Source organism: Thunnus albacares, chromosome 2 (assembly GCF_914725855.1).
Source record: "Thunnus albacares chromosome 2, fThuAlb1.1, whole genome shotgun sequence".
Taxonomy (NCBI): domain Eukaryota; kingdom Metazoa; phylum Chordata; class Actinopteri; order Scombriformes; family Scombridae; genus Thunnus; species Thunnus albacares.
The window spans coordinates 14,448,305-14,475,774 of NC_058107.1; the positions used below are offsets into that span (position 1 = coordinate 14,448,305).

Consider the following 27,470-nt stretch of genomic DNA (forward strand, 5'->3'; position numbering starts at 1 on the left):
TATACCAGAGGACTGTTTTCAAGCATGAAACTTAACACAAGTTTGAAGTGACAAAATGAGACAAATTATTATAGTGTATTTTCATAGGCTACATCTTAAAACTTGTCTAGGGAATTTATAAATATTTTCTGCCAAAAAAACTCAAGCAGACAGGAAAAACAGTCACGGGACAATAAATAAACATTTATCAGCACACACAGGTAACACGATGTACTAATGAGACCAGGGGTTAAACTACGCTCGTCCCCGGCATGTAGACTTGTCATCAGGGGGACGCATATCTCCAACAGTATATATTTTTACACTTTTCTCGGTCGTAATAATTCTTAAAATGACTAAAACACGTTTTCTTTGTAGCTGTAGGGAACAAGGGCCTAAATGAGGAGACGTAAGAACTTTCACGGGGTTTCACTCTTTTCTGTCAATGGGTTTCCTTAAAAGCTACCCAGCAGATCAGCGACCACTTAACAGAGGTGGATGGCAGGTAGGAAGAGAAATAGGTCAGAAACTGACAGGTTTAATAGCAGAATGTAAATTGCATTGATATTCAGCTTAAACAACGTTTCAATTTTACAAAATGATAATATAACTATAACGCAAGATAGTTTAGGGCAGGTTGCTTCTGCCAAATCTGTGGTAGCTAATTGTTACATTAAGCTAGCTGACTAGCTGTAGTTCAAGTTTAATTTACAAACTAAGCTAACAGTTAGCACGTATTGAAATCTCTTAGTACTGTCAGGACAGTCATGGTTTGAGCAGAATATCAGAGCAACTCAAATTACACCATGGCTAGTTTGACCATTTCCCAGTTACAACTTAAATTAATGGGAAGGAACTTGCTTGCGGACAGTTTGATGTAACTATTAAAAAGACTGTTCCTTTCGTATTACTCTATTATTATTTTCCCCTTTAGTGGTAACAATACAGATACACAGGAGAGTGCACTTACTTAAAGATTTTATTGTCACAGCCAACAGTATCTAGAATTACTTTAAAGCACTTTAGTGTTAAGAGCAGAAGGTTGTCTCGCCTTCTTATAAATTTACAGTTTGCCAAATGATATCAATCATATTTTGTAATCTATGTGCACACGTGCACCCATGGCAACCCCCCCCCCCCCCCCCCCAAAAAACAAATCCCAATTTAACCCCTGAGTAAAACACAAATCAGCCGGTTTAGTCCAAATAAAATAAATATTAATGAATTAATAAATATAGGATTATTTGCTGTACGCTTTTGTGAAATAAAAGTATTCCTCCATATATTAGCAGGTGCACTGACCATTTAATTGCCTGTGTGTGTGTGTGTGTGCGCGTGTGCCTCATGGAGGGGGCTGAGAAAGAGACAGAGAGAGAGAAAGAGATTCTTTTCTCTGGGTTACTGGTCCTTATCCCCCTTACCTACCAGATACCATTCCTACATCTCCCCAGGACCAGGTGGGGGACGTATAATAGCACGCCCACCACTGTGAGCAAAGCGTTTGGAGGAGGAGATCATGAACTCCTCAAGGCTTCTTGGAAAGGCTCTCCCTGCCCTTTGGACCACCGGCTGATAAAAGGCCACTCAGTCCTTGTCAGAGGTGTGATGATGAAATGGTTGGATTAGACTCATACATGTAACACACGTTTTAAACTGAAGTATCCTTCCAGCTATGGTAAGTAGTGTGTAACTAATGCTTTTATGTACAGCAAAAGGCAGTTCTGTTTCCACTGAGTGTAAAAATAGTTAAGGTATTTATGACTGTTTGAAAACTTGACGCTATTTATCTGCTTATCAGCTGCCAGTGCTAACTGTCAGTGAAACCAGTTGCTTTACTTGACTTTCAACACTGTTTCTAATATTCACTTAACAATAATATATTCTTTCTACAGCATACTGTTTACATATTACTTAATTGTGTCATTCTGTGGAATCGGTGCTTTTTGCGTCCCCAGGAAATAATCATTCATAAAATTATATAACAACAAATAATTATGTCATTTAAAAATTTAACATTACTATGTCCTTCTCTCCACAATATAACATCAAGTTGAAGTCAATTAAATATTTTAAATAATTAAAATTACTTTTATGCTGATGAGGTTTTTGGCCTGTCCCTTATCAGCTGTGATTGTTCTACTTCAGCAGGATTTTTTATTTGTAAAATGTAGGCAAAATGTCAAAATTCTCACATATACATATTGTTTTAAGTGTGATCTTATTGTTAAACAGTGTTTTTGGTATAAATATATATTCATTTTAAAAATAGATATATTAATTTATCGATCGTCCCTTCATTTCATTATTCTCACCAAAAAACCCTTGCAAAATAATGGTACATTCCAGAAGTGACATCATTTACAGGAAGATGCATCATCTCTGAAACAGGATGCCAACAGTTCGCAGACAAGTAAGTTTCTCTCATCTCTGATGTACTGTTTTATAAGGTTCGACCAGGGGGGACAAGCATACAGTGTCAATACTGTTACCATTTTTTAACATATAAATCCGAACAATAATTTATTTCTCATAATATAATCAATATCTACAAGTAATAACCTTTTAAAGTACACAGGATGTGTTTTGTCACCATGACCTTTTAGATAGCAATCAGCGAATTAGCTTGAAATGCCCAACCCTGTTACTGTCAACCCTCTTACTTTTCCAAAGTATGAGGTTTTGACATGTGAGTGACAGGGATGACAGACCAGTGTTTATGCTAGTTTCACTGTCTTTAAAGGTTAGCCTTATAAAATTAAAACATTTTTAAAGGTCGTCATGTGTGTATTAGTGAGCTAATATCCATATTATTCAGTTAGGGTAGCATATGAGCATCGACCACGTTTTTAGTTAGTACTGTTTGATTCCCTGTAGGTGTAGGTAGATGCATCCTGTAGGTATTTAATGTAATGCGATGATGTTACTGAGCTTATTACCTTATTTACATAATTTTGGCATTATTGTGTTGATGATTCTGTATTTACACTCTAATACACTTTTACAGATTTAATGGTATGCCATAAAGTGCAACGGAAAAGCAAAGGCGCTATCATGCTCATTGAGATGCAGATCCTGAAGAAAGGGCAAAGTAGCCTACCTTGGATGGGAGAAGAAGAAATGGAGGAGAGACAGGGAGCAGGGGAAGAGAAAACCATACATGAGTGCAGTGAGAGAGAGCAGAGGTCACAGAGAAGAAAATGGAGAGTAGCCCAGGCAAAGAGCAGGGCAGCAAAAAAGGCAGCGTCACTTGCAAACTAACAGCCTGTTCACACCACCAATGAGCCCAGAATCACAGGAGATCCTTAGCAAAACAAATTTAGTAGATTTTGTATCAGATTGCTTATCATTATTGAAAAGGTCATATTGAGCTTTGTAATTTCATCATATGTAAAGACAAGGGAAAGGGATGCTGTGTCTCACAGGACCACAGTTAAAAACTAGAAGTGAACATTTAAAATGCTCTAGTCAACTAATTAAGTTATACATACACAGACATACAGTGCAAACAGTGCAAAAAGGGCAATACATGCAAAGTATATACATAGAAGACCTAAGGCATAATGTCCAGACAACTATGCTAGTGGAATTTAACATACTTATACCAGGTGAGCCTGAGTGGCAACTGCCTGAGTAACTACATCAAGGTCCATTTTTTGTTTATGTTTATATTTTAGGCAATGCGAAGAAGGAAGAAAACGTTCAAAAAGACACCGGAAGACACTGAATTTATTAATATTACACCTGGAAAGAGAGCTGCAAAAGAAATGAAAAGAGAAGAAGAAATTCAAGAAAAGATACTAGCGGCTGCTGAAGAAAACACTGAGACAGATGATTGCAAAAATATGTGCTGGGGAAATATAGTACAGAGGTACAGACTCAGAAAGTATGCTGAGATGTTTTTTGGGTTCTCAAAGAAAAGGTGGAAAAATTCTGGTAAAGACCCCTACACATTCACATGAAAAAGAAACACAGCTGATGCAATTAAGAACTGTGTGAGGCTGTTCTTTGAGTGGGATGATGTGAGCCGCTTGACCACAGAGAGGAAGCAGACAAAGACAAAGAGCAAGCCTAAAAAGCAAAAACGATTCCTCATGGACAGAATGTGAAAACTCACAGGAAGTTTTTGGCAGAATACCCAAAAAGAGTAATTTCTTACTATTTATTTTCTCACCTGCATCCTTTTTGGGTGTTCAATCCAACCATGTCTGGGAGAGAGACTTGTTTGTGCAAGATGCATGAAAACCTTGGCTTTGTCACAAACAAGCTCTACCATCTGAAGCTGCTAACTCACTGCAATATTGAGGAGTTGGTAGAACAGATTGCATGCAACTCCAGTAAAAATGAGTGAGTGGTCAGTGTGAAAGGAGTAAGCTGAACAGCTTTCTCGTTATTATACCTTATAACCCCAAAACCATGGTCTCCCAGTCCCAGTGGGTAACAGAGGGAGGCAGAAGTCAGAGAGGGGCAACACTCTGTCATTTAAAATTACAGTCAAAAAAGAGACGGAGAGCACCATGGAAGGCCTTATTGAGCTTCTCAATCAACAACTGACAAAATTTAAAAGGCATGTTTTTAACATTAGGCAGCAATTTGCCTTCACTGGAGCACTGACGAAAGAACTGTCCAGTCATGAGTGCATTAATACACGTGGACTTCTCAGAGAATTATGGATGCAAACGTAGTTCTGTCCATTTTGACAGTCCAAGCTGTCCATTTTGGTGCTTCGCACCAGCAAGCCACTCTGCATACCAGTGTCCTATATGCAGGAGCCAATGCCCACCCCTCTCTGTTTCAGCACGGTGTCCTCATCCAATCACAAGGGTCCAGCTGCAATTTTGGAACATCTCAGGCCTTTGCTTAACTACATCAGGCAGGAGCACCCAGCTGTGGAGGTGCTGCATTTTCTAAGTGGTGTTCTCTGCATGCTGTACCGGCAGCGTGGTAACTTCTACCTCTTCAGCACAGAAATTTATAAAAGCTTTCACACAAGGGACATGGAATGTCTTTGAGACGGACCATGGAAAAGACGCTCCTGATAGAGTAGGAGGAGCACTAAAGAGACAAGCAGATGACCTTGTCAGCAAAGGCCTTGGGTCTCTGTTTGAAGCACTGGCCAGAAGAGAAACATCAATCAAGCTGTTTTATGTGGAGGAGGATATTTAGATAGCGGTGCAGGCCATGCCTCAGAACATCACACCTCAACAATGTGCCTCCATCAGATAGTCACACTGGCAAGAGGTAGCCTGATCTGCCGTGATGTCAGTTGCATGTGTGCAACTATGAAGAGGCTTGATTGTGAATGCCACGGCTCCCAGTTCTTCAGTTCTCCACATGACCAAACTCCAATCCAACTCAGTGTAGTTGACTGGACCAACCTAGAGGTTATAAGGAAGTGGTGTATGGTGAGATATGATAGTGAACTCTACCCAGGGATTGTGATGGCAATGGATGCATCCTACGCCCAGGTCAAATGCATGCACTGCACAGGGGAAAAAAATTCTGTTTGGCCTGTTCGAGAGGATGTACCCTGGCATTTCTATGACGATATAGTTTGTTTCATCCCTGCCCCGCTGCCAGTCACTATCCGCCATATAGAGATCCAGAGTGAGGTCAGATGTAATTCAGTAAAATGATACAGCCTTCTATGTGAAATATGTTACTGCCTTTGCTGAAATTTGCTACCTCCTTCACTGTGAAAAGGCTTTTCACTTTGATACGGGATGCTAGTTTGTATGGTTGTTCCCTATCTCTTTTACTGCTACAAAAATGTTGTTATATGGTTACTATTAAAGTTTTTTTTTACCTCATTGCCTTTGATGAAATGTATTACCTTCTTCAATGTGAAAATGTGGCCTTTGATATGTGATAAGTTTGTATGGTCTTGGTCTCTTTTAACGGCTACAAAAATCTTTTTATATGGTTACTATATTAAATGAAATGCTGTTAAATCCTATTAAAATAATATCACTTATGTGCATTATAATATGACTTTTTGTGAATTGGTTATGAAAATAATCAGTCTCAATAAAATTATTTTTATTCTAAAATGCTTGTCAATAATGCATGCATGGAACTGCAATGACAAAAAAAGATTAGACCTCTTAGAAATGTAAAGGTAAAACTTCGCAGTAGTGTGTAGACAAAGATGTGTGATGTACGTAGTAGTATGTGTGTCCTGTCATCTCTGTTACTCCGATCAGTCCTGTTACCATAACGTCATTCCTGTTGTTGTCATTAAAGGTAAAGTCAGCGATTTTAATCCAACACACTTTTTTTCATATATTTCATACACAGCCCTGGCTCTGGAAATATTTTGATTGGGCCATTCTTTCTAGGTTTCTCTTCTAAAAATGTATTTTTTCTTAATAGATGTGATTGCTGTCCAAAATTAGTGTGCTCTTGATCATCTGAATGAAAAATATCATATTAGGAAAAAAAATCCAAAATCTGAAAATAATCTCAGTGAAAAGAGGGACTAAAGTACTGCCCATATATGTGCAATAGATTACATATTTCTAATTAGAAATATAGTATATATGCTCATGTCTGTAACAGGTTTTAGTTACAGACACAAGCATACAGATAGTTTTGACAAATCTAAAAATGTTTTACATTGCCATAAGTTTGCATAACCAAGTATGTATACATTCCCATATAGAGCACAGGATCTTGACGGTGGTGCTTTAGTTGATTCATGTTTCATTGTTAGTCATGTGTCACTACCAAAATTGCCACTGCAGCACATGATAAACTAGTGAGGTTTACTGTCTATAATCACATATTTATTGCAAAAACACTGGGAGTTACTATACTGCAGAGCCCTGTTTGGTGTTTACACAATCTGACCCAGGGAGGGAGCACACCAACTCCAAACCATGTGTACTAATCTCAGGAAGGGGATGTGTGCATGTTTCCTACCAACAATGCTCTACTCAGTGAGGCCATTGTTAAATCGGGCTGAGAAACGGAGCACAGGAGCAGGACAGACCTTGAAAAACCTGGGGAAGCATGAAGAAAAGACTGTTGTGAAGTTGAATTTGAGGCTGACTAGGTTGACTATCTCACATCTGGTCAGTGTTTTTAAAAGAGCAGTTCCAGTTTCTATGACAGGGAGGGACCTAAAGTTACCTGTGGGTCCAGCATGTAGACTGCTGCCGGCACTACCATGAGCTTCACTGAGAAGGTCACTGATTACATCTTTCTTGGAGTAGTGTTTTTTTCTTTGTCTTTGGAGGATGAGTTTGACAATTAAGCTAAGAATGTAGTTCTGAGCCGCTCCAATACAAATACACAAATTTGTATTTGTGTAAAGATAACATTTCCTTTTCTTATTTCAGTCACGAAAGTCTTGGATTGAGGAAACCTTCTTCAAGAGAGAGTGTGTGAAGTTTATCCCTTCTTCTCGAGACCTACACAGGTAAACTAGAGTCTGATTGCATTGATGATCTGCCAAAAAACAGTATAAAGTACATGATTTTATGATTCTCAGTAGAAATAAAAGATGGTTTGTTTAGTTAGAACATAGCATAATATTAACAGCAGTCGTTGGAAATAACATTTTTCCGAGAGCAGAACTATTTGGCACTCAGCCCTTCCTTCCAGGAATAGGGACCACGTGAATTCTTTGATAATGTGTTATTTCCTGTTTTTTTTACAGATGTTCCCCAGTATGTCAAGTTTGCCAAAACTTGATCAGGTATAATTTATGAATTGTGTGTGTTCTTGTGATTACACCATCCTCCAGCACCCCATTCATACCCACCCCCCCACACACCACACACCCTACCCCACTATTCCCATGAAACTCTTGTGGTCTTTTTATGTGTCTCTTCTCCCTTCACCCCCTTCCCTTCCTTTTCACCATTTCCCTTTTTTGCTTTCTCTCTGTTTCTCTCACATCTTCTTAGTTTTAATGCCATCGCATATATAAATGTACTGATCGCTTTTGTTGGCTGCGAACTGATAGACACAACCAAACCTAGAGTTGTAGACCTAAGGTGAAGAGGGAGGCAGGGAGACCGGAAGGGAGGAAGAGGGGAGGAATCGTAGCAGGCTGGCTTAAATAGGCCATGTGCCTGTGAATTATACTTAACTTTTGAAGTGGTTTTAAATCAAATTAAATCACCTATATAGAAAACAAAAAGTAGGATTTCCATATATTGTGTGTAGTGAGGACCAATTTTAATAATTATATACTAGTAAATTAACCATATGCAATGTTAATGATCTGTTTGCAGTCCATTCTTTTTTCTCTGCTAAACAAATTTTTAGTTAGTGAATAACTTTTTCTGTGTAGACGCAAGACTCTCACCACCTACAACATAATTGGACATAATCTTTCCGTTGGGCCAGGTGCTGTTGTGGCCGCCTGATGGTGGAGCACTCTTGGCAAGATTCCCTTCCCCCCCTATCTCTCTATCCTGGTCCTGGACAGGATGTGGAAGAGGACTGGTCCATAAAGCTCCACACCAGAGCCAGTCCCACCAATGCCTATGGGACCATAGACTTTCAGGACAGTGCGACACGTGTCTGTCGGGCCAAGGTCTGTGAGTCTACCAACTGTACAGTCATTGTGTTTCTAGGCAAAAGGAAAATTTTGTTGTTTTCTCAATTAACATACCAAATTTAGATAAGTCTAGTCCAATTCTATACATGGGATTGCTCCAAAATTGAAGATAAAGAAATCACAAAGAGCCTGTCAGTCACAAATACTTCCATGTGCTTCCCCTCTAGTATGTTCGTGTGGCTGTGGACTCAAAGCCAGAGATGCTACTCCAACTGATGCTAAGGGAGTGGCAGATGGAGAGACCCAAGCTACTACTGACAGTCCAGGGAGGCTTAGAAAACTTCACCCTATCTCCTAAAGTCAAACAGGCCTTCAGCAAAGGGCTGATGACTGCTGCCCTCAGCACAGGGGCATGGATACTCACTGATGGCATTAATACTGGTAAGTGTTAGATGAAATAGCCCAACAACACAACTTGTCGTTTTACACTTACAGTTTTTGTACGGCTTAAACAGACAAATTATTAATTGAGAAAAAAATCGACAGATTATTCAATAATGAAAATAATCATTAGTTCCAGCCCTATTCTAAAATACTACTTTGATTAACACTGATCTTAGATGTAAGTCTATTGCATATTCTTAATGTGGTTAAATTAAACTCTACTGTTGTATACACTGCATGCATTATAAAGGGATCAAGTCAAGTTAAGATTTGTGTAGCCCAATATCACAAATTTGCCTCAGACTTTACAGTCTGTATAGCAATACAGCATCCTCTGTCCTTAGACCCTTGATTCGGGATCACTTGATCAACATCATGTTATTTGCCCAGGCACACCTGTGTTTTTGCAGATTTATTTGCTGTTGCTTTGTGCAACAGCAAATAAATCTGGTCAGTTTGTACAGTTGAATTGTGTGTTTGCTGTGCATTCAGCTGCTCTCTGCATCTACTCTAGGTGTGTCTAAGTATGTAGGCGAGGCAGTGAAAGCATTTGGGGGCCACGACCTGAGGAAGAGAAACACAGTTGGGATCACGCCGTGGGGAGTGATTGACAATAACACGGACCTCATAGGCAGAGATGTGAGTTGAAATTTAATCTCATTGTTGAATGAGATTACACTGTCTGACCAATTGGATGCTGACTACATTTAAAGATTTTATTTCATTAAACATATTTTAGCACAATGCTTGACTCTCGGCTCTCGATGTGCTTTCTGCTCAACATGATTCAGGTGTTCAGACCTTACCAGCCACTCGGGAACCCTCTGAGCAAGAGGGCCTGTCTTAATGGTTTCCACTCCCACTTTCTGCTGGTGGATGACGGAACACTGGGAAAACATGGCTGCCAGCAAGGCCTCAGGAGGAAGATGGAGAAACACATTCAACTGCAAAAGATACACCCTCGTGAGTCAGTTTGTGTTTTTTTTTGTGTTCATAGAGGAAGTGAGAAAAGCACAGGAGAATGATGTCACTGACATATATATCACTGTCCCTCTTATCCTTTCTTTGTAGGACTGAACCAAGGAGTGCCTGTGGTGTGTGTGGTGGTGGAAGGAGGACCTGCCATTGTGTCCACAGTGTTGGACTATGTTAGCAATGTGCCCCCTGTGCCAGTGTTTGTGTTTGAGGGATCGGGCAGGGCCGCTGACCTGCTTGCTTTCTTACACAAGCAGACAGCTATTGACAAGTATGTCTGCTTATTTTAGTATATCTAGTGGGAGATTATTGGCTTGATGTCTTATGCACCATATGTACAATGAACATAACTGTCACAAAGATAATTTACATTATATGCTGGTCTTGTAGGCAGTTGGATGCAGACATTAAAGAGGACTTCCTTGCCAGGATTGGAGATGTGTTTGGAGTCGAGAGGACAGAAGCTTCTCACCTCTACACTCTCCTCCTGCAGTGTATGGATCACAGACAGTCTGTAAGTGAAACAGCATTTATGAATGTATCTGTGTTACGATTGGATACTTGGACTTCTTACATCATTATGTGTGTTTAAACAACAGATAACCATCTTTGACTCAGAATCAGAGGACCAGATGGCACCAGATGCAGCCATTTTGACCACTACACTTAAGGGTACTTATTTTCTTCCTCCTGGTTGTGATAATAGGCCTTTTTCAGTGCAGACATTTTAACATGTTTTGTTCTGTATGATGAACAGGCACCAAGGCCAGTCCTGCAGAGCAGCTGAGTATGGCCCTAGCCTGGGACAGGGCTGACATTGCACAGAAAGACGTCCTGGTGAATGGACAACATTGGAAGGTGAGAAGAACATTTACTACTGCAAGCTATGGTGTAATTATGTGCTATTGTTGCTGATGAGGAATGTTGCACATTCTCAAGATATTCATGATTGTAAAACGTTTGTGTGCTGTATCTAGGTGGGTTCCTTGGAGCAGGCCATGCTGGATGCTCTGGTGATGGACCGCGTCAGTTTTGTCAAACTGCTGATTGACAACGGCATGACTATGAGTCGCTTCCTCACTGTGGATCGCCTTGAGGAGCTCTATAATACGGTTATTATAATATATTAAACGATCTACTTCTAATGTTTGTGACACGCCATCTGTCTCAGTCTTTTTTTCAGAGAATACTTTCACCCTTCAGTGCTTTTGTTTGGCTCGCTATGCAATTGCCTCTTTTGTTTCCCCTTGGCTCTCACTTTGCTGTATAAACAGAAGAAATTCAATTCTTTTGTTTGTGGCTCTTGAAGCACAAATTACAAAACTGTGGTTTTGACTGAAATCACAATAATGCGCAGTAAGTGTTTTGCACTGAGTTCCTCTGCGTTTCCTGGTCAATTGCATTCACAGTATTTTCCCAGTCGTTGTTTTAGGATGCTTTTGAGATCACAGAACTCTTTGTCATCTTTACACTCACACTTGGCTTTCTCCTCACTGCCTTATTTTTTTGTTTATTAAAGCATGTTTACTTATTCATTACTCTGGGATAATAAGTCCCTCTAAGAAACAAGCCAGAGCCAGAGCTGCTACTGTACGTGCGATTGTTTGGTCTTTTGCAGATTTGTCTTTTTTGCCTCTCTGTTAATAAGTAACCAGTATGTATATTTTTTCTTAGTGATTCTGTAGTTGGTATTGTGTCTTAACTTGTTTATATGAATAATAATATAATTTCTCTCTTCAGCCACAGGGACAGACAGACCGTTTTCTCCGCCACCTCGTTGAAGACGTAAAACAAGTAAGCACAGTAATAAGATGAGAATGCCTATAATAATGTACACAATGAGTCACACTACAGATACTCATCACCCTGTTTACTAAGATATTATTGGCACTTACTCTAGATATTGACTTGAGCTGCATTTGTGTACATAATAGTTAAATATATACTGTGTATTTACTTTATATGTGTGTGTGTTTGTGTGAGTAGACCTCTCTGCCCCTAGGTTACCGTCTTTCTCTCATTGACATGGGCCTTGTGATAGAGTACCTCATAGGAGGAGCGTACCGCAGCACCTATACACGGAAACACTTCAGAGCAGCCTACAGCCGCCTGCAGGCCAAGGTGAGCATTGTTAATTAGTAGTATTTTTTGGTCTGCTTTGTTTTGATGAATATCCTAGAAGCACTTTGTTATTTTCACTTTGTTGTTTCCTCATAAATAATCCAACCTCCTCATTCTTGTTTTGGTGTGTATAGGAGGGTAGACAGGACAGTTCTTCCTCCTTGTCAAAACAGAGACGGGGATTGATACCAAACTCTTTGAGGAGCAGGAGTCCCCAAGACCTGCATTTCTTTAGAACTGCTCAGCCCTACAAACGCAAGGTGGGTGGGGGATTTTTTTAATCTCTCTTGAAGAGACTGGAAGCAAATTTTCCCTTTCCCTTTTTCCCTTTTGTGATATTTTACCCTGCTTGTCGGTTCCCCTTTGTTGCAGTTTTACCTCCCTTTTTCATCCTTTCTTTTTATCTTTGTGGACTCTCTCCTCTTTGTTTCTCTATCCATGTCCTTCCCTCCATCCATACCTCTATCTCTAGGACCAAGATGTGTCACCTGCAACCAGTCGAGAGATAGTGTTGAGCCCTGGCTTTGGTGATGCTCCGCTGCTTGTTCCCTTCAACTTCAACGACCTGTTTGTTTGGGCTGTGCTTCAGCAGCGGCAGCAGATGGCACTGTTCCTGTGGCAGCATGGTGAGGAAGCGCTGGCACGTGCCACCGTGGCCTGTAAGCTTTATCGCTCCATGGCCATTGAGGCACGGCAAAGCAGCATGGACGACAACATCTCAGAGCGATTCAAAGCATATTCACTGTGAGTGTACATGTGCCAGTGTGTGTGTTGTCAGTAGTTAAAATTGAAGGACAATTGCACCCTAATGAGAGATTTGTATTAGCATCATTAAAGGCCCAATCAGTAATTTTTGTTAATTAGAATTACAGTCCAATCTATTTGTGTCTAATGTAACTCTGTACATTAAAAGTTCCTGTAATCAATTTGGGTGTAACGGTTTTAAGTCCTGTGTTTTAAATTTTTGTGGTGGTGTGGTGGGTGCATACCTCCATATGTTTGTGTGTCTGTCCTGTCTCTGTGTCTCAGTGAGTTTGGTCAGCTGGCGGTGGATGCGTTAGACTGTGCGTTTCGTCAGAATGAGCAGATGGCCATGAAGCTGTTGACTTCTGAGATGGAGGTGTGGAGCCACTTCACCTGCCTGCAAATGGCTGTCTCCTCTTGTCATAGACCATTTGTCTCACATTCCTGCACACAGACCCTCCTCACAGATCTCTGGACTGGTCCACTCAACATGAGAAAAAACTCCTTTCTGAAGGTAAACAATGTGAAAATTGCCAGAGTTATCACATAAACAAGATAAAAGTCACAGCACACAGTTTAAATTTATTACAGATGTAAAGTTGTCTGATTTTAAGTGTCATAACAATCTTATCTTAGTGTATGATGTATTTGTATAACTATAAAAAGAAGAGATGTTTTAAGTGATTCTTGACCACTAACAGGCAGAAAGAACTCAGAATATAAATAAACTCAAAACAAACTCAGAAACACAGCCGTGATATGCAACCAGCCTATCCAGTTGATTCAATGTTATCTCAAAAAATATTGCTTAATTAAGTTTATGTTTGAAGGTATACTTTCTGGATAGTTGGACAAAGATGTGTTGGGCCATGGCTTGTTATTCCTTTCTTTCAGATCATTCTGAGCCTTCTTCTGCCGCCTGCTATCTTGCTTCTGGAGTTTAAAAGCAAAGCTGAAATGTGCCATGTACCACAGTCTCATGAGGCAATACTGTTTGGACTTGACTCTGTGAAGTCTGTAGCAACCCATGAGGAAGCTGATCACGTGGTAAAGTGCCAGTAGTACACATACCCAGCATATTGTTTGCGAACTGGAATCCTAATAGCCTTAGTATCATGACTCTCCTCTCATCTCCTCTCCTCTCCTCTCCTCTCCTCTCCTCTCCTAGGGCAGTCAGGATGCAGAGCGTGGCCTGTCGTTCCAAGACGGATGTCTCGGTCCAGTGTCAGAAACTGTTTCCTCTATGACCATGCAGTGTCTTTCCTGGATCAAAAGACTCTATGAATTCTACACAGCTCCTGTTGTCAAGTTCTGGTTCCACACAGTAGGTGGTGTTCATGTTGTTATATGTAATAAATTGTCTTTCTGAAAATATGTTACATGGATGGACTACAGTAAGAGTACAGATGCCTTCCTTGTCTTTCTTGCAGCGTATACAGTATTTAATGTATATTAAAGTATATTTTTGTTTGAGATTACCTTATTTTGCCTTTCTTTCTCTCTGTCTCTGCCTCCACTGTAGATGTCCTACATAGCCTTTCTGATGTTATTCTCCTACACCATCTTGGTGGAGATGGGTGATCAACCAAGTGTTCAGGAATGGCTGGTCATAGCGTACATCGTGTCCACTGCAGTGGAGAAAGTCAGAGAGGTGAGAGAGCCTGCAGGGGTAAGAGGGAAATAAGGTTTAAAGAGAAAAACAATGTTAAGGAGGAAACAGAGTGATGCTTGATCAATAGGTTATTTGTTATTTGTAAAAATGTAGCCCGTTTCAACTCAAAGGCAGTTCAAACCTTAGTCATGGAGAGTCAAAATGCTTTCCTTTATTCTGTCTTTTGTTCTCTTCTTTATTTATTTTCTGTTCTCCACAACAGTTTATGTGTACTGGTGATACATTTTCCACAGAAAACAATACCATAAAATAAAAGGTTTTAATTATTTTTAATTTACATTTTATGAATACAACATAAGACCAAATACAGACAACAAAAGGACACAACACAAGAACAGTACACCAGAGGTTACAGACAAAAACATATAAATATAATATATTTGCTTCAGAGATCATTGCATCACAAATCCTTCTTGACAGGACTTCTCCATTCTACATACAATATTCAGGTTTCTATTCATTGTACTGGCTTTGTATCTTGAACAGTGCAAATCACCTATTAGACTATTTTTCACAAAAGATTTTTTAACAATAAAGGTGTTACAGTTAATAATACAGATTGAAAGTGAATAATACATGAGCTGAAATTCTCCCCATCAAAAAATGACCTCTTAATTAGGTTCTAATGTCAGAGCCGAGAAAGCTGAGGCAGAAGCTGAAGATTTGGTTCTCAGAGTACTGGAACATATCTGACTTCATTGCCATCCTCCTCTTCCTGGCTGGACTGGTGATGCGTTGGCATGCTGACCCGTATCGAACGGCTGGGCGCATCAGCTACTGCCTGGACATCATCTTCTGGTTCATCAGGGTGACCGATCTTCTGGCTGTCAATCAGCATGCTGGCCCTTACCTCACTATGATCACCAAGATGGTACGTGAGCACTGTGTACTACTTGTTGGAGAAAGGGAGGTGAAGTGGAGAAGCATTTGTTGAGAGTTTTTTTGGAATTACTCATCCCCTCTCTTTGTTTCTGCCCAGACCAGTAACATGTTCTTCATTGTTGTGATGATGGCAATCGTGCTGCTGAGTTTTGGGGTGTCCAGGAAGGCCATCTTGTCGCCAGACGAAGAGCCTTCTTGGAGCCTAGCTCGAGACGTAGTCTTCCAGCCCTACTGGATGATCTATGGAGAGGTCTACGCAACTGAGATAAATCGTAAGTGGTTCAATAGAAAACATTAGATACTTATTAACCAGTGTTTTTTAAATCAACAGTAGACTTTAACCTTGATGACTTTGGTGATGCCTTGAGGTGCCTAACATCTGATTGCCTCAAGGTCACTTGTCTCTTTGCTGCATGAGAAGACACGCATACAGATCAGGTGATCTGAGTCAGTCTCTTAGTGAAGTTATTGTTTGCCACTGATGTAAGGTGTGTGCTTGTTTGTGTGTGTTAACAGCGTGTGACGATGGTAAGCCATGTCCTCCTGCTTCCTTTCTCACGCCGTTCCTCCAGGCTGTCTATATGTTCTTCCAGTATATCATCATGGTCAACATTCTCATTGCATTTTTTAAGTAAGCACCTTTGTAAAAGACATTTCCAAATTTAAGTTTGACAATGAAGGACCACAATAAAGAGCACTTATACTTAACTGAATGTTTTCTTTTCATTAACAGCAATATCTACTTTGACATGGCATCAACATCCAATAAACTGTGGAAGTACAACCGCTATCGCTACATAATGACTTACCAGGAGAGACCATGGCTTCCTCCGCCCCTTATCCTCTTTAGTCATATGGCTCAAGGTTTGAGAGCCATCTACAGGCGATTTAGTGGAGATGTTGAGCGGGAAGAGGGAGGCTCTGGACTTAGTGAGTACCATAATGTGTGTGTGTGGATACAAAACCTACTCAACAGTTATCTATACACGTCTAACTGGTCTGTCACTCCTCTCGTCTTTCCTCTCTTCACCAGAACTCTTATTGGGCCTTGAAGATCGTAAGAAGCTCCACGAGTTTGAAGAGAAATGTTTACAGGTGTATTTCCATGAGAAGAATGAAGGTCTCCACAGCAGTCAGATTAACAGGATCAGAGCCACAGCTGAGAGGTTGGATTGATATTGTTGTTGATTTGTATAAACTGGGATTGAAAACCATGACATACTGTGGACTCCATATGATGTTGCAGAGAAGAGTATCTTAAAAACTGAAGACATGTGTGCTCTGTTGCCCCATGTAAGTTGAATGGGGGGGTCAAACATCTGTGTCCAATGCCAAAAGCAGTACATTCTTCTTACTATAACACCACCACAATAACTCCTTCTATTATCATATTTTCCTCTCATTAGTGTATTGAAGTTGATGTGTCTTCTCTCGATGTGACTAATCTAAGACAAATCATAGATAAGTAAAGTGAGAGTTTTTTTTAAAAAGAAAATTGTCTCTCTGCAAATGTCTTTTATGCAATGTTTTGTTAAGCAGAAATAGATTTGATTTAGATGTTCTACAATGTAGTTAGTGTGTATTCCTCTCTTTCTATCACAGGCTTTATTCATCTCTGTATATTTAACACACAATCACATATTTTACATTGTAAGTAAAATGGCTCTTAAATGTGCGTCGGTCACATTGTGACACTGTGACTATTTTATCAGCTGTGAGCTTTGGCATACGGCCAGAAAAACAAGAATGTAACCTCATCATCATCATCATAAAACTGAGGACAAACATGTTTGAGTAGTGTGTGTATCTTTTTTTGTGTCCCACTAGAGCAGAGGAGATGTGCATGATGGTGGGAGAGGTCTCAGAGAAGGTCAACTTCATTCAGGACAGCCTATCGGAGTTGGACTGTCAGCTGGGTCAACTCCAGGACCTGTCGGTGCTTGCTGTGGACACCCTAACGCTGCTCTCTGCTTCTGACAGCCTACATCAGGAGGGGGCTCGCTTGGCTCAATGCCGACCCATCACAGTGTCCCAGCACGTCCTCCCTCACAGCTGGACCCTCCCGCACAGAGGTGGAGCAGACTGTGATGTGCTTAATATGTGGCGACTGACGGCCAAGCCGTGTAAAAGTACTCCGCCTTCATTGCTGAAGGGCCATACTCTCATGGGGAGTAGACTGGCATCACAGGAATGCCATGTGGGAGCCAAGGGGAGTAGGGGAGGAAGACAAGGACACAGTGAGGAGGGAGAGGAAGGAGCAAAGGAGGTATAGTGTTCAAAGATATCTTAGGTTCTTTTAATGGCGTGAATTGTTAATAATAGCTGTGGGGAGTGAAAGAAAATGAGAAATGAAGATGTTGCAAAGCTGACTGGAACCTCTGAAGTATCACATCATATTTTGGTTCCTAGCAATTGTGTCTCAGCTTTGGAACAACAGAGCAACTACGTCATGTGAACGTCTGATCTTTCTTCTACACAGGAGGCACATGTTGCTGGTGCTCACCATCCCAGTGAGATGTGGCCTGGAGTTTCTCGACCTGCATCCCATGCTTTCCTTTCACACCTTCATGGATGTGGCGTGCATCTCAGTGGTTTCAGGGATCAGACCTCCTGTGAGTCCTGTGGACCATCCCGCTGTGGGTCTCCTCTTTCTTCCAGGTTTGGTGACAGAGGAGTGGAGTCACCACATTATAAACTCTGGTCCTGTGACCCACACCTGTACCCTAATCAGGAAGAGACCTCCATGGAAGAGGGGGAAGAAGGAGAAGAAGATGAGGAGGAGGAACAGCAAGAGGAGGAGACAGAACAAGTGTCCAGAGCCTCTAGCAATGTTGTCCTTCTGTCTGACCCTCGAGACATCTCTGAGGGTTTAGTAAACCCTGCCTTTTGTGACGATGATAGCCAACAAAGTTCCAGCCAATGTGGAAGACGTGTGAAATCCCCCAGGTGGGTGCGTCTGACAAAGGACCATCCCTACGGCCACTGCAGGTCTCTGTCATCCAGCATGGAGAATATGGCTTTCTCTGGGGCACCCCGCAGTCCAATGAGGGGATCATTTCCTTTCCTTAACGAACCAATGAACAAAGAGAGTTTGTCAGGTGGCCGGAGCTTTAAGGACGACACATCACTACGATGCAGCAGGAGCAGAGGTACTATCATGTTTGTGATTCATAGAATTTTTATGGTTTAAAATCAAAATGTCTTCTCTGTGTCCATTCCCTGCATATAATGAAATAAAACAGACTGTACTTTCTTGAACATGAGTGTACTACATTAGTCTACATGTGTGTTAACATGACTAATCTGTTTTAGAGTGCAGTTACGCTGTACCTTGACAGCTCCTGGCTGGTCTATGCAGCCAAAGATCATGTGTGTCTTTGTTTCTGCAGAGTGGTCCAAGTCCTCTGACTTCACTCAAGACCAAGACAACCGAAAAAGAAGTCAGACCAGGAAGACGGTCAAGATACAAGAGAGCAGCCCAGGCACAGTAAGATGTGTTCTCCGGAGCATTATCTGACATTTGATATTTCTCCATGATGCTTCAGTAATCAACTGATCATAAAATTGAGTTTAACTTTAAAAAACAATTAGCCTGTTTCTCCTCACCTGAATCCTCTTCCTTCTCTTTATTTCTTATGGAAATAGGTAAACATGCAGTCCCATTTGTTTGATGCCTGCTGGAGGAGGCGTCGAAGGTTGAGAGGAGAACCTACATGTTGGTCGGCTTCAACCAGCCTCAGTCAGCTCAGTAAGGACCTACAGTCCTTTTTAGATTCAGTACATATTAGTAATTGGAGCTAAACGTGTTATTCCTTTGAATCTGTGTGTACACCATCACAAGGGTGGAGAATGAGAAGAAAACAAATTTGTAATACAAAAAATCAATTAAAAAATCAACGAGGCACTGATTTTGTTTTTTTAACATTTTAATGTTTTTAATGATTTTAATATTGGTCATGTTGATATTGTTTCAGACTTTGAACCCATGGATTTATTGCAGAAGCAAGTGTTTTCCCATCAGGTAAATCTGTGGTAAATTGTGTCAATAGAGTAATTCTGCAAACATATGAAATGTTATAAAATATTTGTCTAATTATCTTTGCATTGGCCTTCAGGATATGTGGAGCTCTGCTCATTCAGCATGGAACAGCTGGGCCAGATCCATGAGCCGTAGGTCTTCGTAAGTCTGCCTTTCTTTTTTCATGAATGTGCATGAATCTCCAAATATTTAAGGGTTGCATTAATTACATTGAATTTTCTTTTTTATGTCTCTGCTGCAGTTTACAGAGTGGCATCGCCTCTGAAGGTATTTCTGAACGTGTAGATGATTTTAGTGTAAAATATTTTTATATAATTAATTTGTTCATTACCAACAAATTTACTGTTTTTGTATTTTAATTTTCCTACGCTATGTTTGTTGCAGCCAAGAGCTCCTCATTCCAGTCCACTGATAATCTGTATCCACATTATTCAGGTATTAATATATTATTAAGAATATAATGGTTTGATTAAATCAGCTGTCAGGATTTCTGATGCAATACATCCCAAATGCTCTTTGTCTCATCTGGAATCATCTGCTGTGCACATGCAGTCATCTATTCCATGAGTAACACCTGTGTACCTATGCCCAATGTAGTTTTAGATTGTGTTGTGTTTGTGTGTTAACAGCCATGGAGAGAAACAATCTGATGAGACTGGCTCAAACCATCCCCTTCACTCCTGTTTCCATACTGGGTACCTTTATTGTTTGGCATCACCATCAACTTATTTCTTGTTAATGAATTATTTTACTTTGCAAAAAAATAAAATATAAACTCCTGGTTTTCTTTCCATTTATTTCCATGCACCTCATTGACTCTGTTTTTCCTCATTCTCTGCAGGAGGTGAAGAGGTGAGCATCTACTCTCTGGAGGAAGCACCCTCTGATGCTGACCCTAAATCCAACACGGTCTCTTCCTGGTCGTCACGAGGCCTGTCTGCCATGCTGCAGCCCCTCTCCAGTGAAGAGGGCTCTCTGGATGGGGGTCTCCGACGGGGCTGCAGGGTGCTGTGTACCTGGGCAGAGGGGGACGTGCTCAGACCTGGTCTGGTATACGTGGTTAAAGCCTTCAGGTCGGAGGTGGTTCGTGCCTGGCAGAAGTACTTCCATGGTAGCACAGCACTGCAGCTTTGCTTAAGGGTAACTTAACCAAACATTTGTAAAGTGCAGATAGGCTATCACTTCCAACAAGTGGCAAATAGACCCAATTTTAAAGTTTGTAACTGCAACCACCAGCTGTTATGTTATTCTGGTGGTTGTTTGAAAGTGGGTTGAACTCTAGATTGCCTTCATACACAGATGCCATGTATCAATATTTTTGGTTTCATTGTTAATAGTTTAAACATGCATGTCGCTAGTCTGTACAAGACTACGCAATATGTTTTTTGTTCAATAAAAAGACTCATTAACCGTCTGATTAATTAATTTTTTACAGTCTATGACTCTAACTAATTTACCAGAATTAATGTCAATCACACTTTAAAAAGTGGTGCCCAAGAGGAATGCTATTTCATATTTGGAAAGAAATTATTTTCAACAGACCATTTGAACCAGAAACAGCAGTGAAACACTGACTTGTTGGTAATGACATTGGTATTACCAATCAACACAATTGCAACTGTTGCACCTGCACCTAGCCACAAATTCAAGTTCAAATTTCCTGTAGCTTTACAGTTCCATAGCTTTAACTTGATGGTCCTCTGTTTGACATCCCTGAAGGAGATCCAGCAGCAGAGAGCAGCCCAGAAGATGATGCAGGTGTTCAACCAGGTCAAACCGGGCGACATGAACCACTCACCAAGGTGTGTGTGTGTGTGTGTGTGTGTGTGTGTATGTGTGTGTGTTTTCTCTTCTATTTCTGTCAGTGTCCGGGCATTTAGTAATTGTTTTTTCTCTCCACCAGATTTCTAGATGTTTCGCTGGTCCTCTGGCATTCGAATGGCCAGTGGCTGACTATTGAGAGGAACATGTCCGGTGACTTCAGGAAGTACAACAACAACACAGGAGAAGAGATCACCCCCTTCTGTTCACTAGAGGAAATGCTCCTAGCGTTCTCTCATTGGACATATGAATACACCAACAGAGAGCTGCTGGTGCTTGATATACAAGGTGGATCCCATTATTAGTGTGTGTGTTTGTTTGTGTCATGCCTGCCAGACTAGCAACACACATGAGTTGTTAGTCTGTCTTTTTTTGTTCATTCTATGTTTCTTTATATATTTCTTCTGTTCCTCACAGGTGTAGGTGATCAGCTGACTGATCCAACTGTCATCATGGCAGATGACCAAAGGTAAAGTAACTGTTGGCCCCACATCAACGTTATTAATGACATCAGGTTTCAGAAATCATTCACTTATGTATTGTTAAAAAAAAAAATAAGGAAAAAAGCAGAGTGTCTGCACACTGGATTGCAGCTCCTATAGGGCCCTATTTTAACCGTGCGCGGACTGTGTGGGCGTCTCCATGTGCACTTGCTATTTTGTTTCATGTATGAGCAGCAATGTGCAAAAGGGCCGGGTGAAGGTGAATATAGATCAGTGGGTGTGGTGATTATTAAATATTCTCTCAGCCAGTCACATCACTGCTCTCATAGCTCTCAAACAGTTGTGCCAAATTAATCACACTTAATTTGAAGTCATTTATATGATTATATCAGACCGACGCTATTTCAGCAATAATTCTAATGTATATGATCTTGTAAATTGTCACATAGTTTAGTAATTAATGTTATACAACAGTGTTTACACTGCAATGTGTTTCTAGAACAAAATGAGATGCTACTTTTGCTAAAAATAAAGTTGGAAAAGAGGCTGTGATGAGCCCCGGTAATCTGATGTCATGAAAAAGCAGAATATCTAGTTGTAACTGACCAGTCTGATGTGTGTAGAGGTGTGTGTGGTTATACTGTAGCAGCCTGGTGTCATCAGGTGGTTTAATGAAGGTCAACACAGTGAACGGCTGTGTGTAATGGCAGTGTGGTCTGGTGCGCCACCTCTTAGAGGCTGCAGATTTATCAACATATCAGTCCTGCTGCCTTCAGATACTGCAGAGATTTAATGAACTGAAGGAGCTTTTCATATAGTATAAACAGCTGTGGACAACAGATAATTTAAGAATCACCCACATTCATTTATAGATCAATGCAGACTAATTTACCGACTTCCCTGATTTAACCACATTAAATGTTATTTTCTGTGCTGATTTTGGTTGGAGAGGGAAATAAATTATTTATATTTCAACCATCAATCTGTCGTTGCAGCACGTTTGCCTCAAGTATTTAGTTTGATCTTGTTGATAAAGTCACCAAAGCAGCAGTGGATTGACATTACGCCAGAAACAGACGTGGTTTCCGAGATGTCTGTTTTTAGGGCAACGTCTAGCACCAAATTTCAACCAAAACACAACAACTGTCTTTGCACTGCTTCATTTGAATGAACCTCCCACCTGTGCACCGCCCGCTCTGCGCTGGTCACCAAAATATCACACAGACGGGCAAAGCAAGTTTCAAGGTCAGGAAAATATCAAACTGTCGGAGTGCTGCTTGTGCTGGTCGTTGTGCCACCACGAAAATTCGGCCCGAAGTCTTTTTTATTACTGACTGAAAAGGGCAGCGCTTCAACGTCACTGGGTCCTCATCAGGCAAATGGCAAAGAGCAAGGCATACATAAACATGAACGGTGACTTTGGGAGCTACAATCCAGTGTGCGGACACTCTGCTTTTTTCCTTGATTTAATTGATTAATTAATTTTTATTTCATTTTAGCAGGAAAAAACAGCTGAGTAATATAAAACCATTACAGGCTATGGGACTCACTCAGTTTAGAAACTGTTTTCCAGCAGGTTTCCTGCTGTCCCACAGTAAAAAAAAAAAGCAATTAAAAAAAAATAAAAAAATTTGTTGTCCTGCACCTTACCTGGTATGGGATTTGCACACACTATCTCTTTGCTAAAACAAAAGATGAGACATATTTTTCAGTCTTGACTCTAATGCTGTCTCTCACCCTTGTGCAGTGGCAGCAGGGATGAGATGCTTTTTGGTCCTGATAACCTCGGAGACACCGCCATCAATGGTTTCCTGCAAAAACACTCATGCAATGCCTGCTGCCGCAGACTGGGCCTAGCAGGTCAGAAATGTACAGTATCAGTGTGTGTGTGTGTTAGAGAGGAAGAGAAAGGATGCATGTTAGCATTAAAATACTTGTGGAATATTGTATTTTTGTACGTTAGTGGAAAAAAGATTTTTTTTTGTCAGTGTTTTTTTCTCCTGCACGTGTGTATATGCATGTGTTCGTATGTCACCTCTGTGTCGTCACTCAGGAGGCCAACATTGGCTCTGAGATAAATCCCCAACAACTTCAAATGAAAACAACACACACCAACAGCCAACTAATTAAGCCGCGAGTGTTCGTTTATTTCTATAACAACAGTAGTGTTTGAGGCATGGGGGTGGGCCCTGCTTTGTGCGTTGTGCTGCACGGCCTTTGATTACGTATTAATCATGTCTTTGTGCTGGCGATGTGCTGCTGAGACATTAGCTTTGATTAGCTATTAATTAACATCTCTTGGTAGACACGATACCGGCATCTAGAGGATAACTGCTCGGAAAGAAACTGTGCTCAAAAACAAACAAGCCCGGCAAACAAACACAAACACAAACATTCAGACACAGTTGTTTTGATATTTCAAAGGTGCGTTGTGTTTCCTCTTCCTCTTCTTGTGTCCTCTCCAAGATTTCTCCAACAAATCAAACCAAATTATTCATGCCAGATGCGTGGACTTCCTCCCAGGCCTGTCAGTATTCTCTTTCTTGTGTTAATGACTGTGTTATTGGAGCGACATGTCGCTTACTGATGTTTCTGTTGTTCAGATTTAAGGAGGCGTCTGGACAGCTGCGAGAACAGCGGTGAGGCCGAGTCGACGTCAGGGAAAGAAGAACAAGAGGACGATTGAAACTGGCATGTAACCTTTGACCTAGGAAGTAGGGAAAAAAGACACATGCACCTTTACCAACACATGTATCGAGACATGTCTGTCTGAACACACACACTGTCTTGATGTCCCGCGTCAGCCCTGAGTCTAGACTTCGCCGTGGAAACAGGGAGATAGAAGAGTGATATCTCATCATGAGTCAGAATCTGTGACTGGACACCAGAGATTTACGTACTGTAACATCTATCAGGGATGCTAACGTATTCTTTCAATATATTAAGCAAATATAATGCTGTATTCCATGAATCATAATAGCAAATAATTTTTCAGACTTAACAAAAATGTAAATGACTATTTGTAAACATTTTTATATTGAGAGGATGACAATTACTGTTATAATACATGTTAACGTAATAGCTTAATTTACCAAGGATAAAACTGTTCCATGTTTGGCTAAAATAAAAATTATTAAAATCTATCAGTGTTTATGTGTGAGACAGAAAAACGAGGCAGAAATGCACCCATAAAATGTCTTTTATTTTGTTTTCTTCCCACAACAAAATGTCTACAAAAGCGATAAAATATAGAATTTAACAAAAATCACTTCAGACCTTCACATTGTATATACATCTCAAAGGAGGACTCGGTAAGGGCCCTGCATAGCTCTGAACTTCAACCCATTCTGATCCATCGCATGTAGATGTTTGCGGCTTTCTTAAATGCAAATGCATGCATGCACACGGACACACACTTACTTTCATTCTCATGTGAAAATGAAAACTGCTCACACAGTACGACTCGTGGATTGATAGTAGAGTCAGAGTTCAGAGTCCAGCAGAGTCCCCTCTCACCAAATGAAAAAAGCATAAAATGTAAAAACGGTTTGTCAGTGTAATCAAATACACATGTTCCTTGGAGTTCCCCTTTTTGATTGGTTTCTCAAGTAAACTCACACAGTAAAGCATCTACGCCCCACTCTGCCAATCCTTCCTCTCCTCACTAGCTATGGCACTTTGAAAACAAAAAAAAAGTTTCTTTCTTTTTTTTTTTTTTTTTTTTTTTTTTGTAGTTTTTGTTTTGTTAGTCCTGTGTAAAAGAGGTTCTGTAGCCCGAGTACCTTTTAGATTTTCGGTTACAGATTGCTACATTTTGTTTTATTTGCTCTTGCTGGGACGCAAAGACATTCTAAACAATAAATTAACAATTTTCAACACTACTTCAATTGCACGCATGTGTAATGCATCAAGAACGTTTACAAAGCATTGGTAGAGCAAACATTATCTCACTCTCACTGTTTCTCTCTCTCTATCTCTCTCACACACACACACTCACACGCACACACACACACACACACGCTCACACAGGTTTTCTCAGGAAAGGGAGAAGGAGGTTTGGGGTGGAGTGTATTTGACTAAGTGTAGGAAATGCATTTCAAACCAAGTGTATTAAAAATGTCTGCGCAGATTTGTCGGAGCCATCACATAGAATGACGACTGCTTTTATTGTGCGCTCTGCGATGTCAGTCTGTGTTGATGGAGTGGTAAAGGCGCATGATGCGTTCAGCCCCTCACACTGAACAGGCTACTCCATAACATTCAGAATAGATTACCCTCCCCACATCGTTCCCTCCCCCCCCGCCGCAGGTTAAGGGTCTCTGATCCGGTTCAATAAGGCCAGTTCAGAAAGGGCTGTTCACTGACTGGTTAAACCAATTCACACATTCAAAGGTTACGAAAAAAAAACATTTCCATTTGAACAACATATTTGACTATATAAATTGACTGTGTATAAATAAGAGCATTTTATTTAAAAAGTCTTTCAGATTGTGAAAAAAAATTAGCTTTGAACTGACTGAATTGATGTGGAATTCACCCTAAACCCATCGCCCACCCTGCCAATAATCCCTCCCGCGAAACCCACAATATCATGAGAAGAGAAAACACAAATAAGCCCCAAATGTTTCATTGCAATGAAACGTCATGCAAATAGAACAGAACAACAATAGGCTAATAGTAATAGAAGAATAGTAGTCATAATAAGAACAATAATAATAGTAAATAGTAATAAAATAAAAAATAATCTTACAATGCAAACATGACAGTAGTAAATGCCTCCAGTTCTTATTGCTACAGTATCTTACTTACAGTGTTGCGTTGCCACTCGTTCTTGCCAGCACATCCCCTCTCACAACCCCATCCCACCCCTCTGTTTCACAGTCTAACAAGGGAAAATAAAAAACATCACACACAAAAACTTCATTTTCAGAGTTGGAATTCACTGTCCCAGGGGTGTTGTGATGGCGCTTGATTCACAGCTTACTAGTGGACTTCCCGCACTGTCCCAAAAGCAGCAAAATAAGTAGTAAACATGAGTGTACAGTGGTGACAAGAGCACACTGATATAGAGTATATATATATTTTTTGTTCTTGTGCTACGTAATAATGCTTGTCATATAGTCTGGGCACTAAAGAGATTTGGACAGTGAATTCATGCTCTATACACACATACATACACACAGACACACACTTATCAAAGCCTTGTCTGGGCAGATTCCATTGCCAGCATACGTTGGCGGCGTATGCCGTTTTTATCTCAAAAAGTAATTCTTTTATAATTACATTTTTGTAAATTTGCAAAAATATTAAATGCAAAGTCAGAAAAAGAGCTGCTCCCTGAGAGATGCTGTGTAGTGCATCAAGCCTTAATGAGCAAGTGATTGTCTTAAAGAGTCACTGGCCTCTGATCTGGGGTAGGGTCAGGGGTCGAAACAAGGATCTTGGGCTTTGAAGGAACCTGTGAATTGATCGCTGAGAGGCAGCAGTGAACAGACTTGGATGTAGAGCAGAGCACTAATTTGATTTGATGCTCATTCCTGTGCTGTCAACATAGTTTTGTTCACCACATGGAGAAAACGTTAGGATGAAAATGTAAACTGAAAAGTGTTTTTAATGTTAATGAATGCATAACTAGTCCGTGTCCATGCATAAGGGAAGTTGAAGATTTGGCCACCGTGTAATGTGCATTTGCATTCAGATCAGAAAATGTTACAGATGTCTTCAGTTTTTGTGCATAAATAACAGGAGTTCACTAATATAATCATAGTAATTAAATCTGAGGTAAACGTCTTAGTGATGTCCCTCTCCGGTAAACTGTAAGACCACACATGCTCATGTCTATTT

The 27,470-nt window shown here is 40.5% G+C and overlaps 1 protein-coding gene across 8 annotated transcripts; it reads left to right on the forward strand.

Moving 5' to 3' along the window:
- Positions 1-228: 228 nt before the first annotated feature.
- Positions 229-24,769, forward strand: trpm6 (transient receptor potential cation channel, subfamily M, member 6). Of its 8 annotated transcripts, XM_044367486.1 has the most exons (43): positions 400-484; positions 1,431-1,654; positions 2,326-2,389; positions 2,984-7,162; positions 7,317-7,396; positions 7,637-7,675; positions 8,332-8,521; positions 8,713-8,926; positions 9,444-9,568; positions 9,721-9,892; positions 10,001-10,175; positions 10,295-10,418; positions 10,504-10,576; positions 10,662-10,762; positions 10,882-11,016; positions 11,645-11,698; positions 11,891-12,025; positions 12,160-12,285; positions 12,498-12,769; positions 13,055-13,283; positions 13,664-13,816; positions 13,938-14,093; positions 14,292-14,420; positions 15,061-15,312; positions 15,421-15,595; positions 15,840-15,954; positions 16,057-16,253; positions 16,357-16,489; positions 17,151-17,589; positions 17,803-18,472; positions 18,713-18,810; positions 18,969-19,071; positions 19,298-19,344; positions 19,439-19,503; positions 19,604-19,629; positions 19,747-19,797; positions 19,992-20,057; positions 20,204-20,502; positions 21,082-21,164; positions 21,266-21,471; positions 21,601-21,652; positions 23,374-23,486; positions 24,230-24,769. In XM_044367486.1, the coding sequence occupies exons 4-43, from the start codon at positions 7,145-7,147 to the stop codon at positions 24,310-24,312; spliced, it is 5,973 nt and encodes a 1,990-aa protein (XP_044223421.1). In that variant the 5' UTR covers positions 400-484; positions 1,431-1,654; positions 2,326-2,389; positions 2,984-7,144; the 3' UTR covers positions 24,313-24,769. The 8 variants fall into 8 exon arrangements, with proteins under 8 accessions (XP_044223398.1, XP_044223386.1, XP_044223421.1 ...); XM_044367477.1 differs by having other exon boundaries at positions 1,408-1,654; positions 2,326-7,162; XM_044367470.1 differs by having other exon boundaries at positions 2,326-7,162.
- Positions 24,770-27,470: the final 2,701 nt, after the last annotated feature.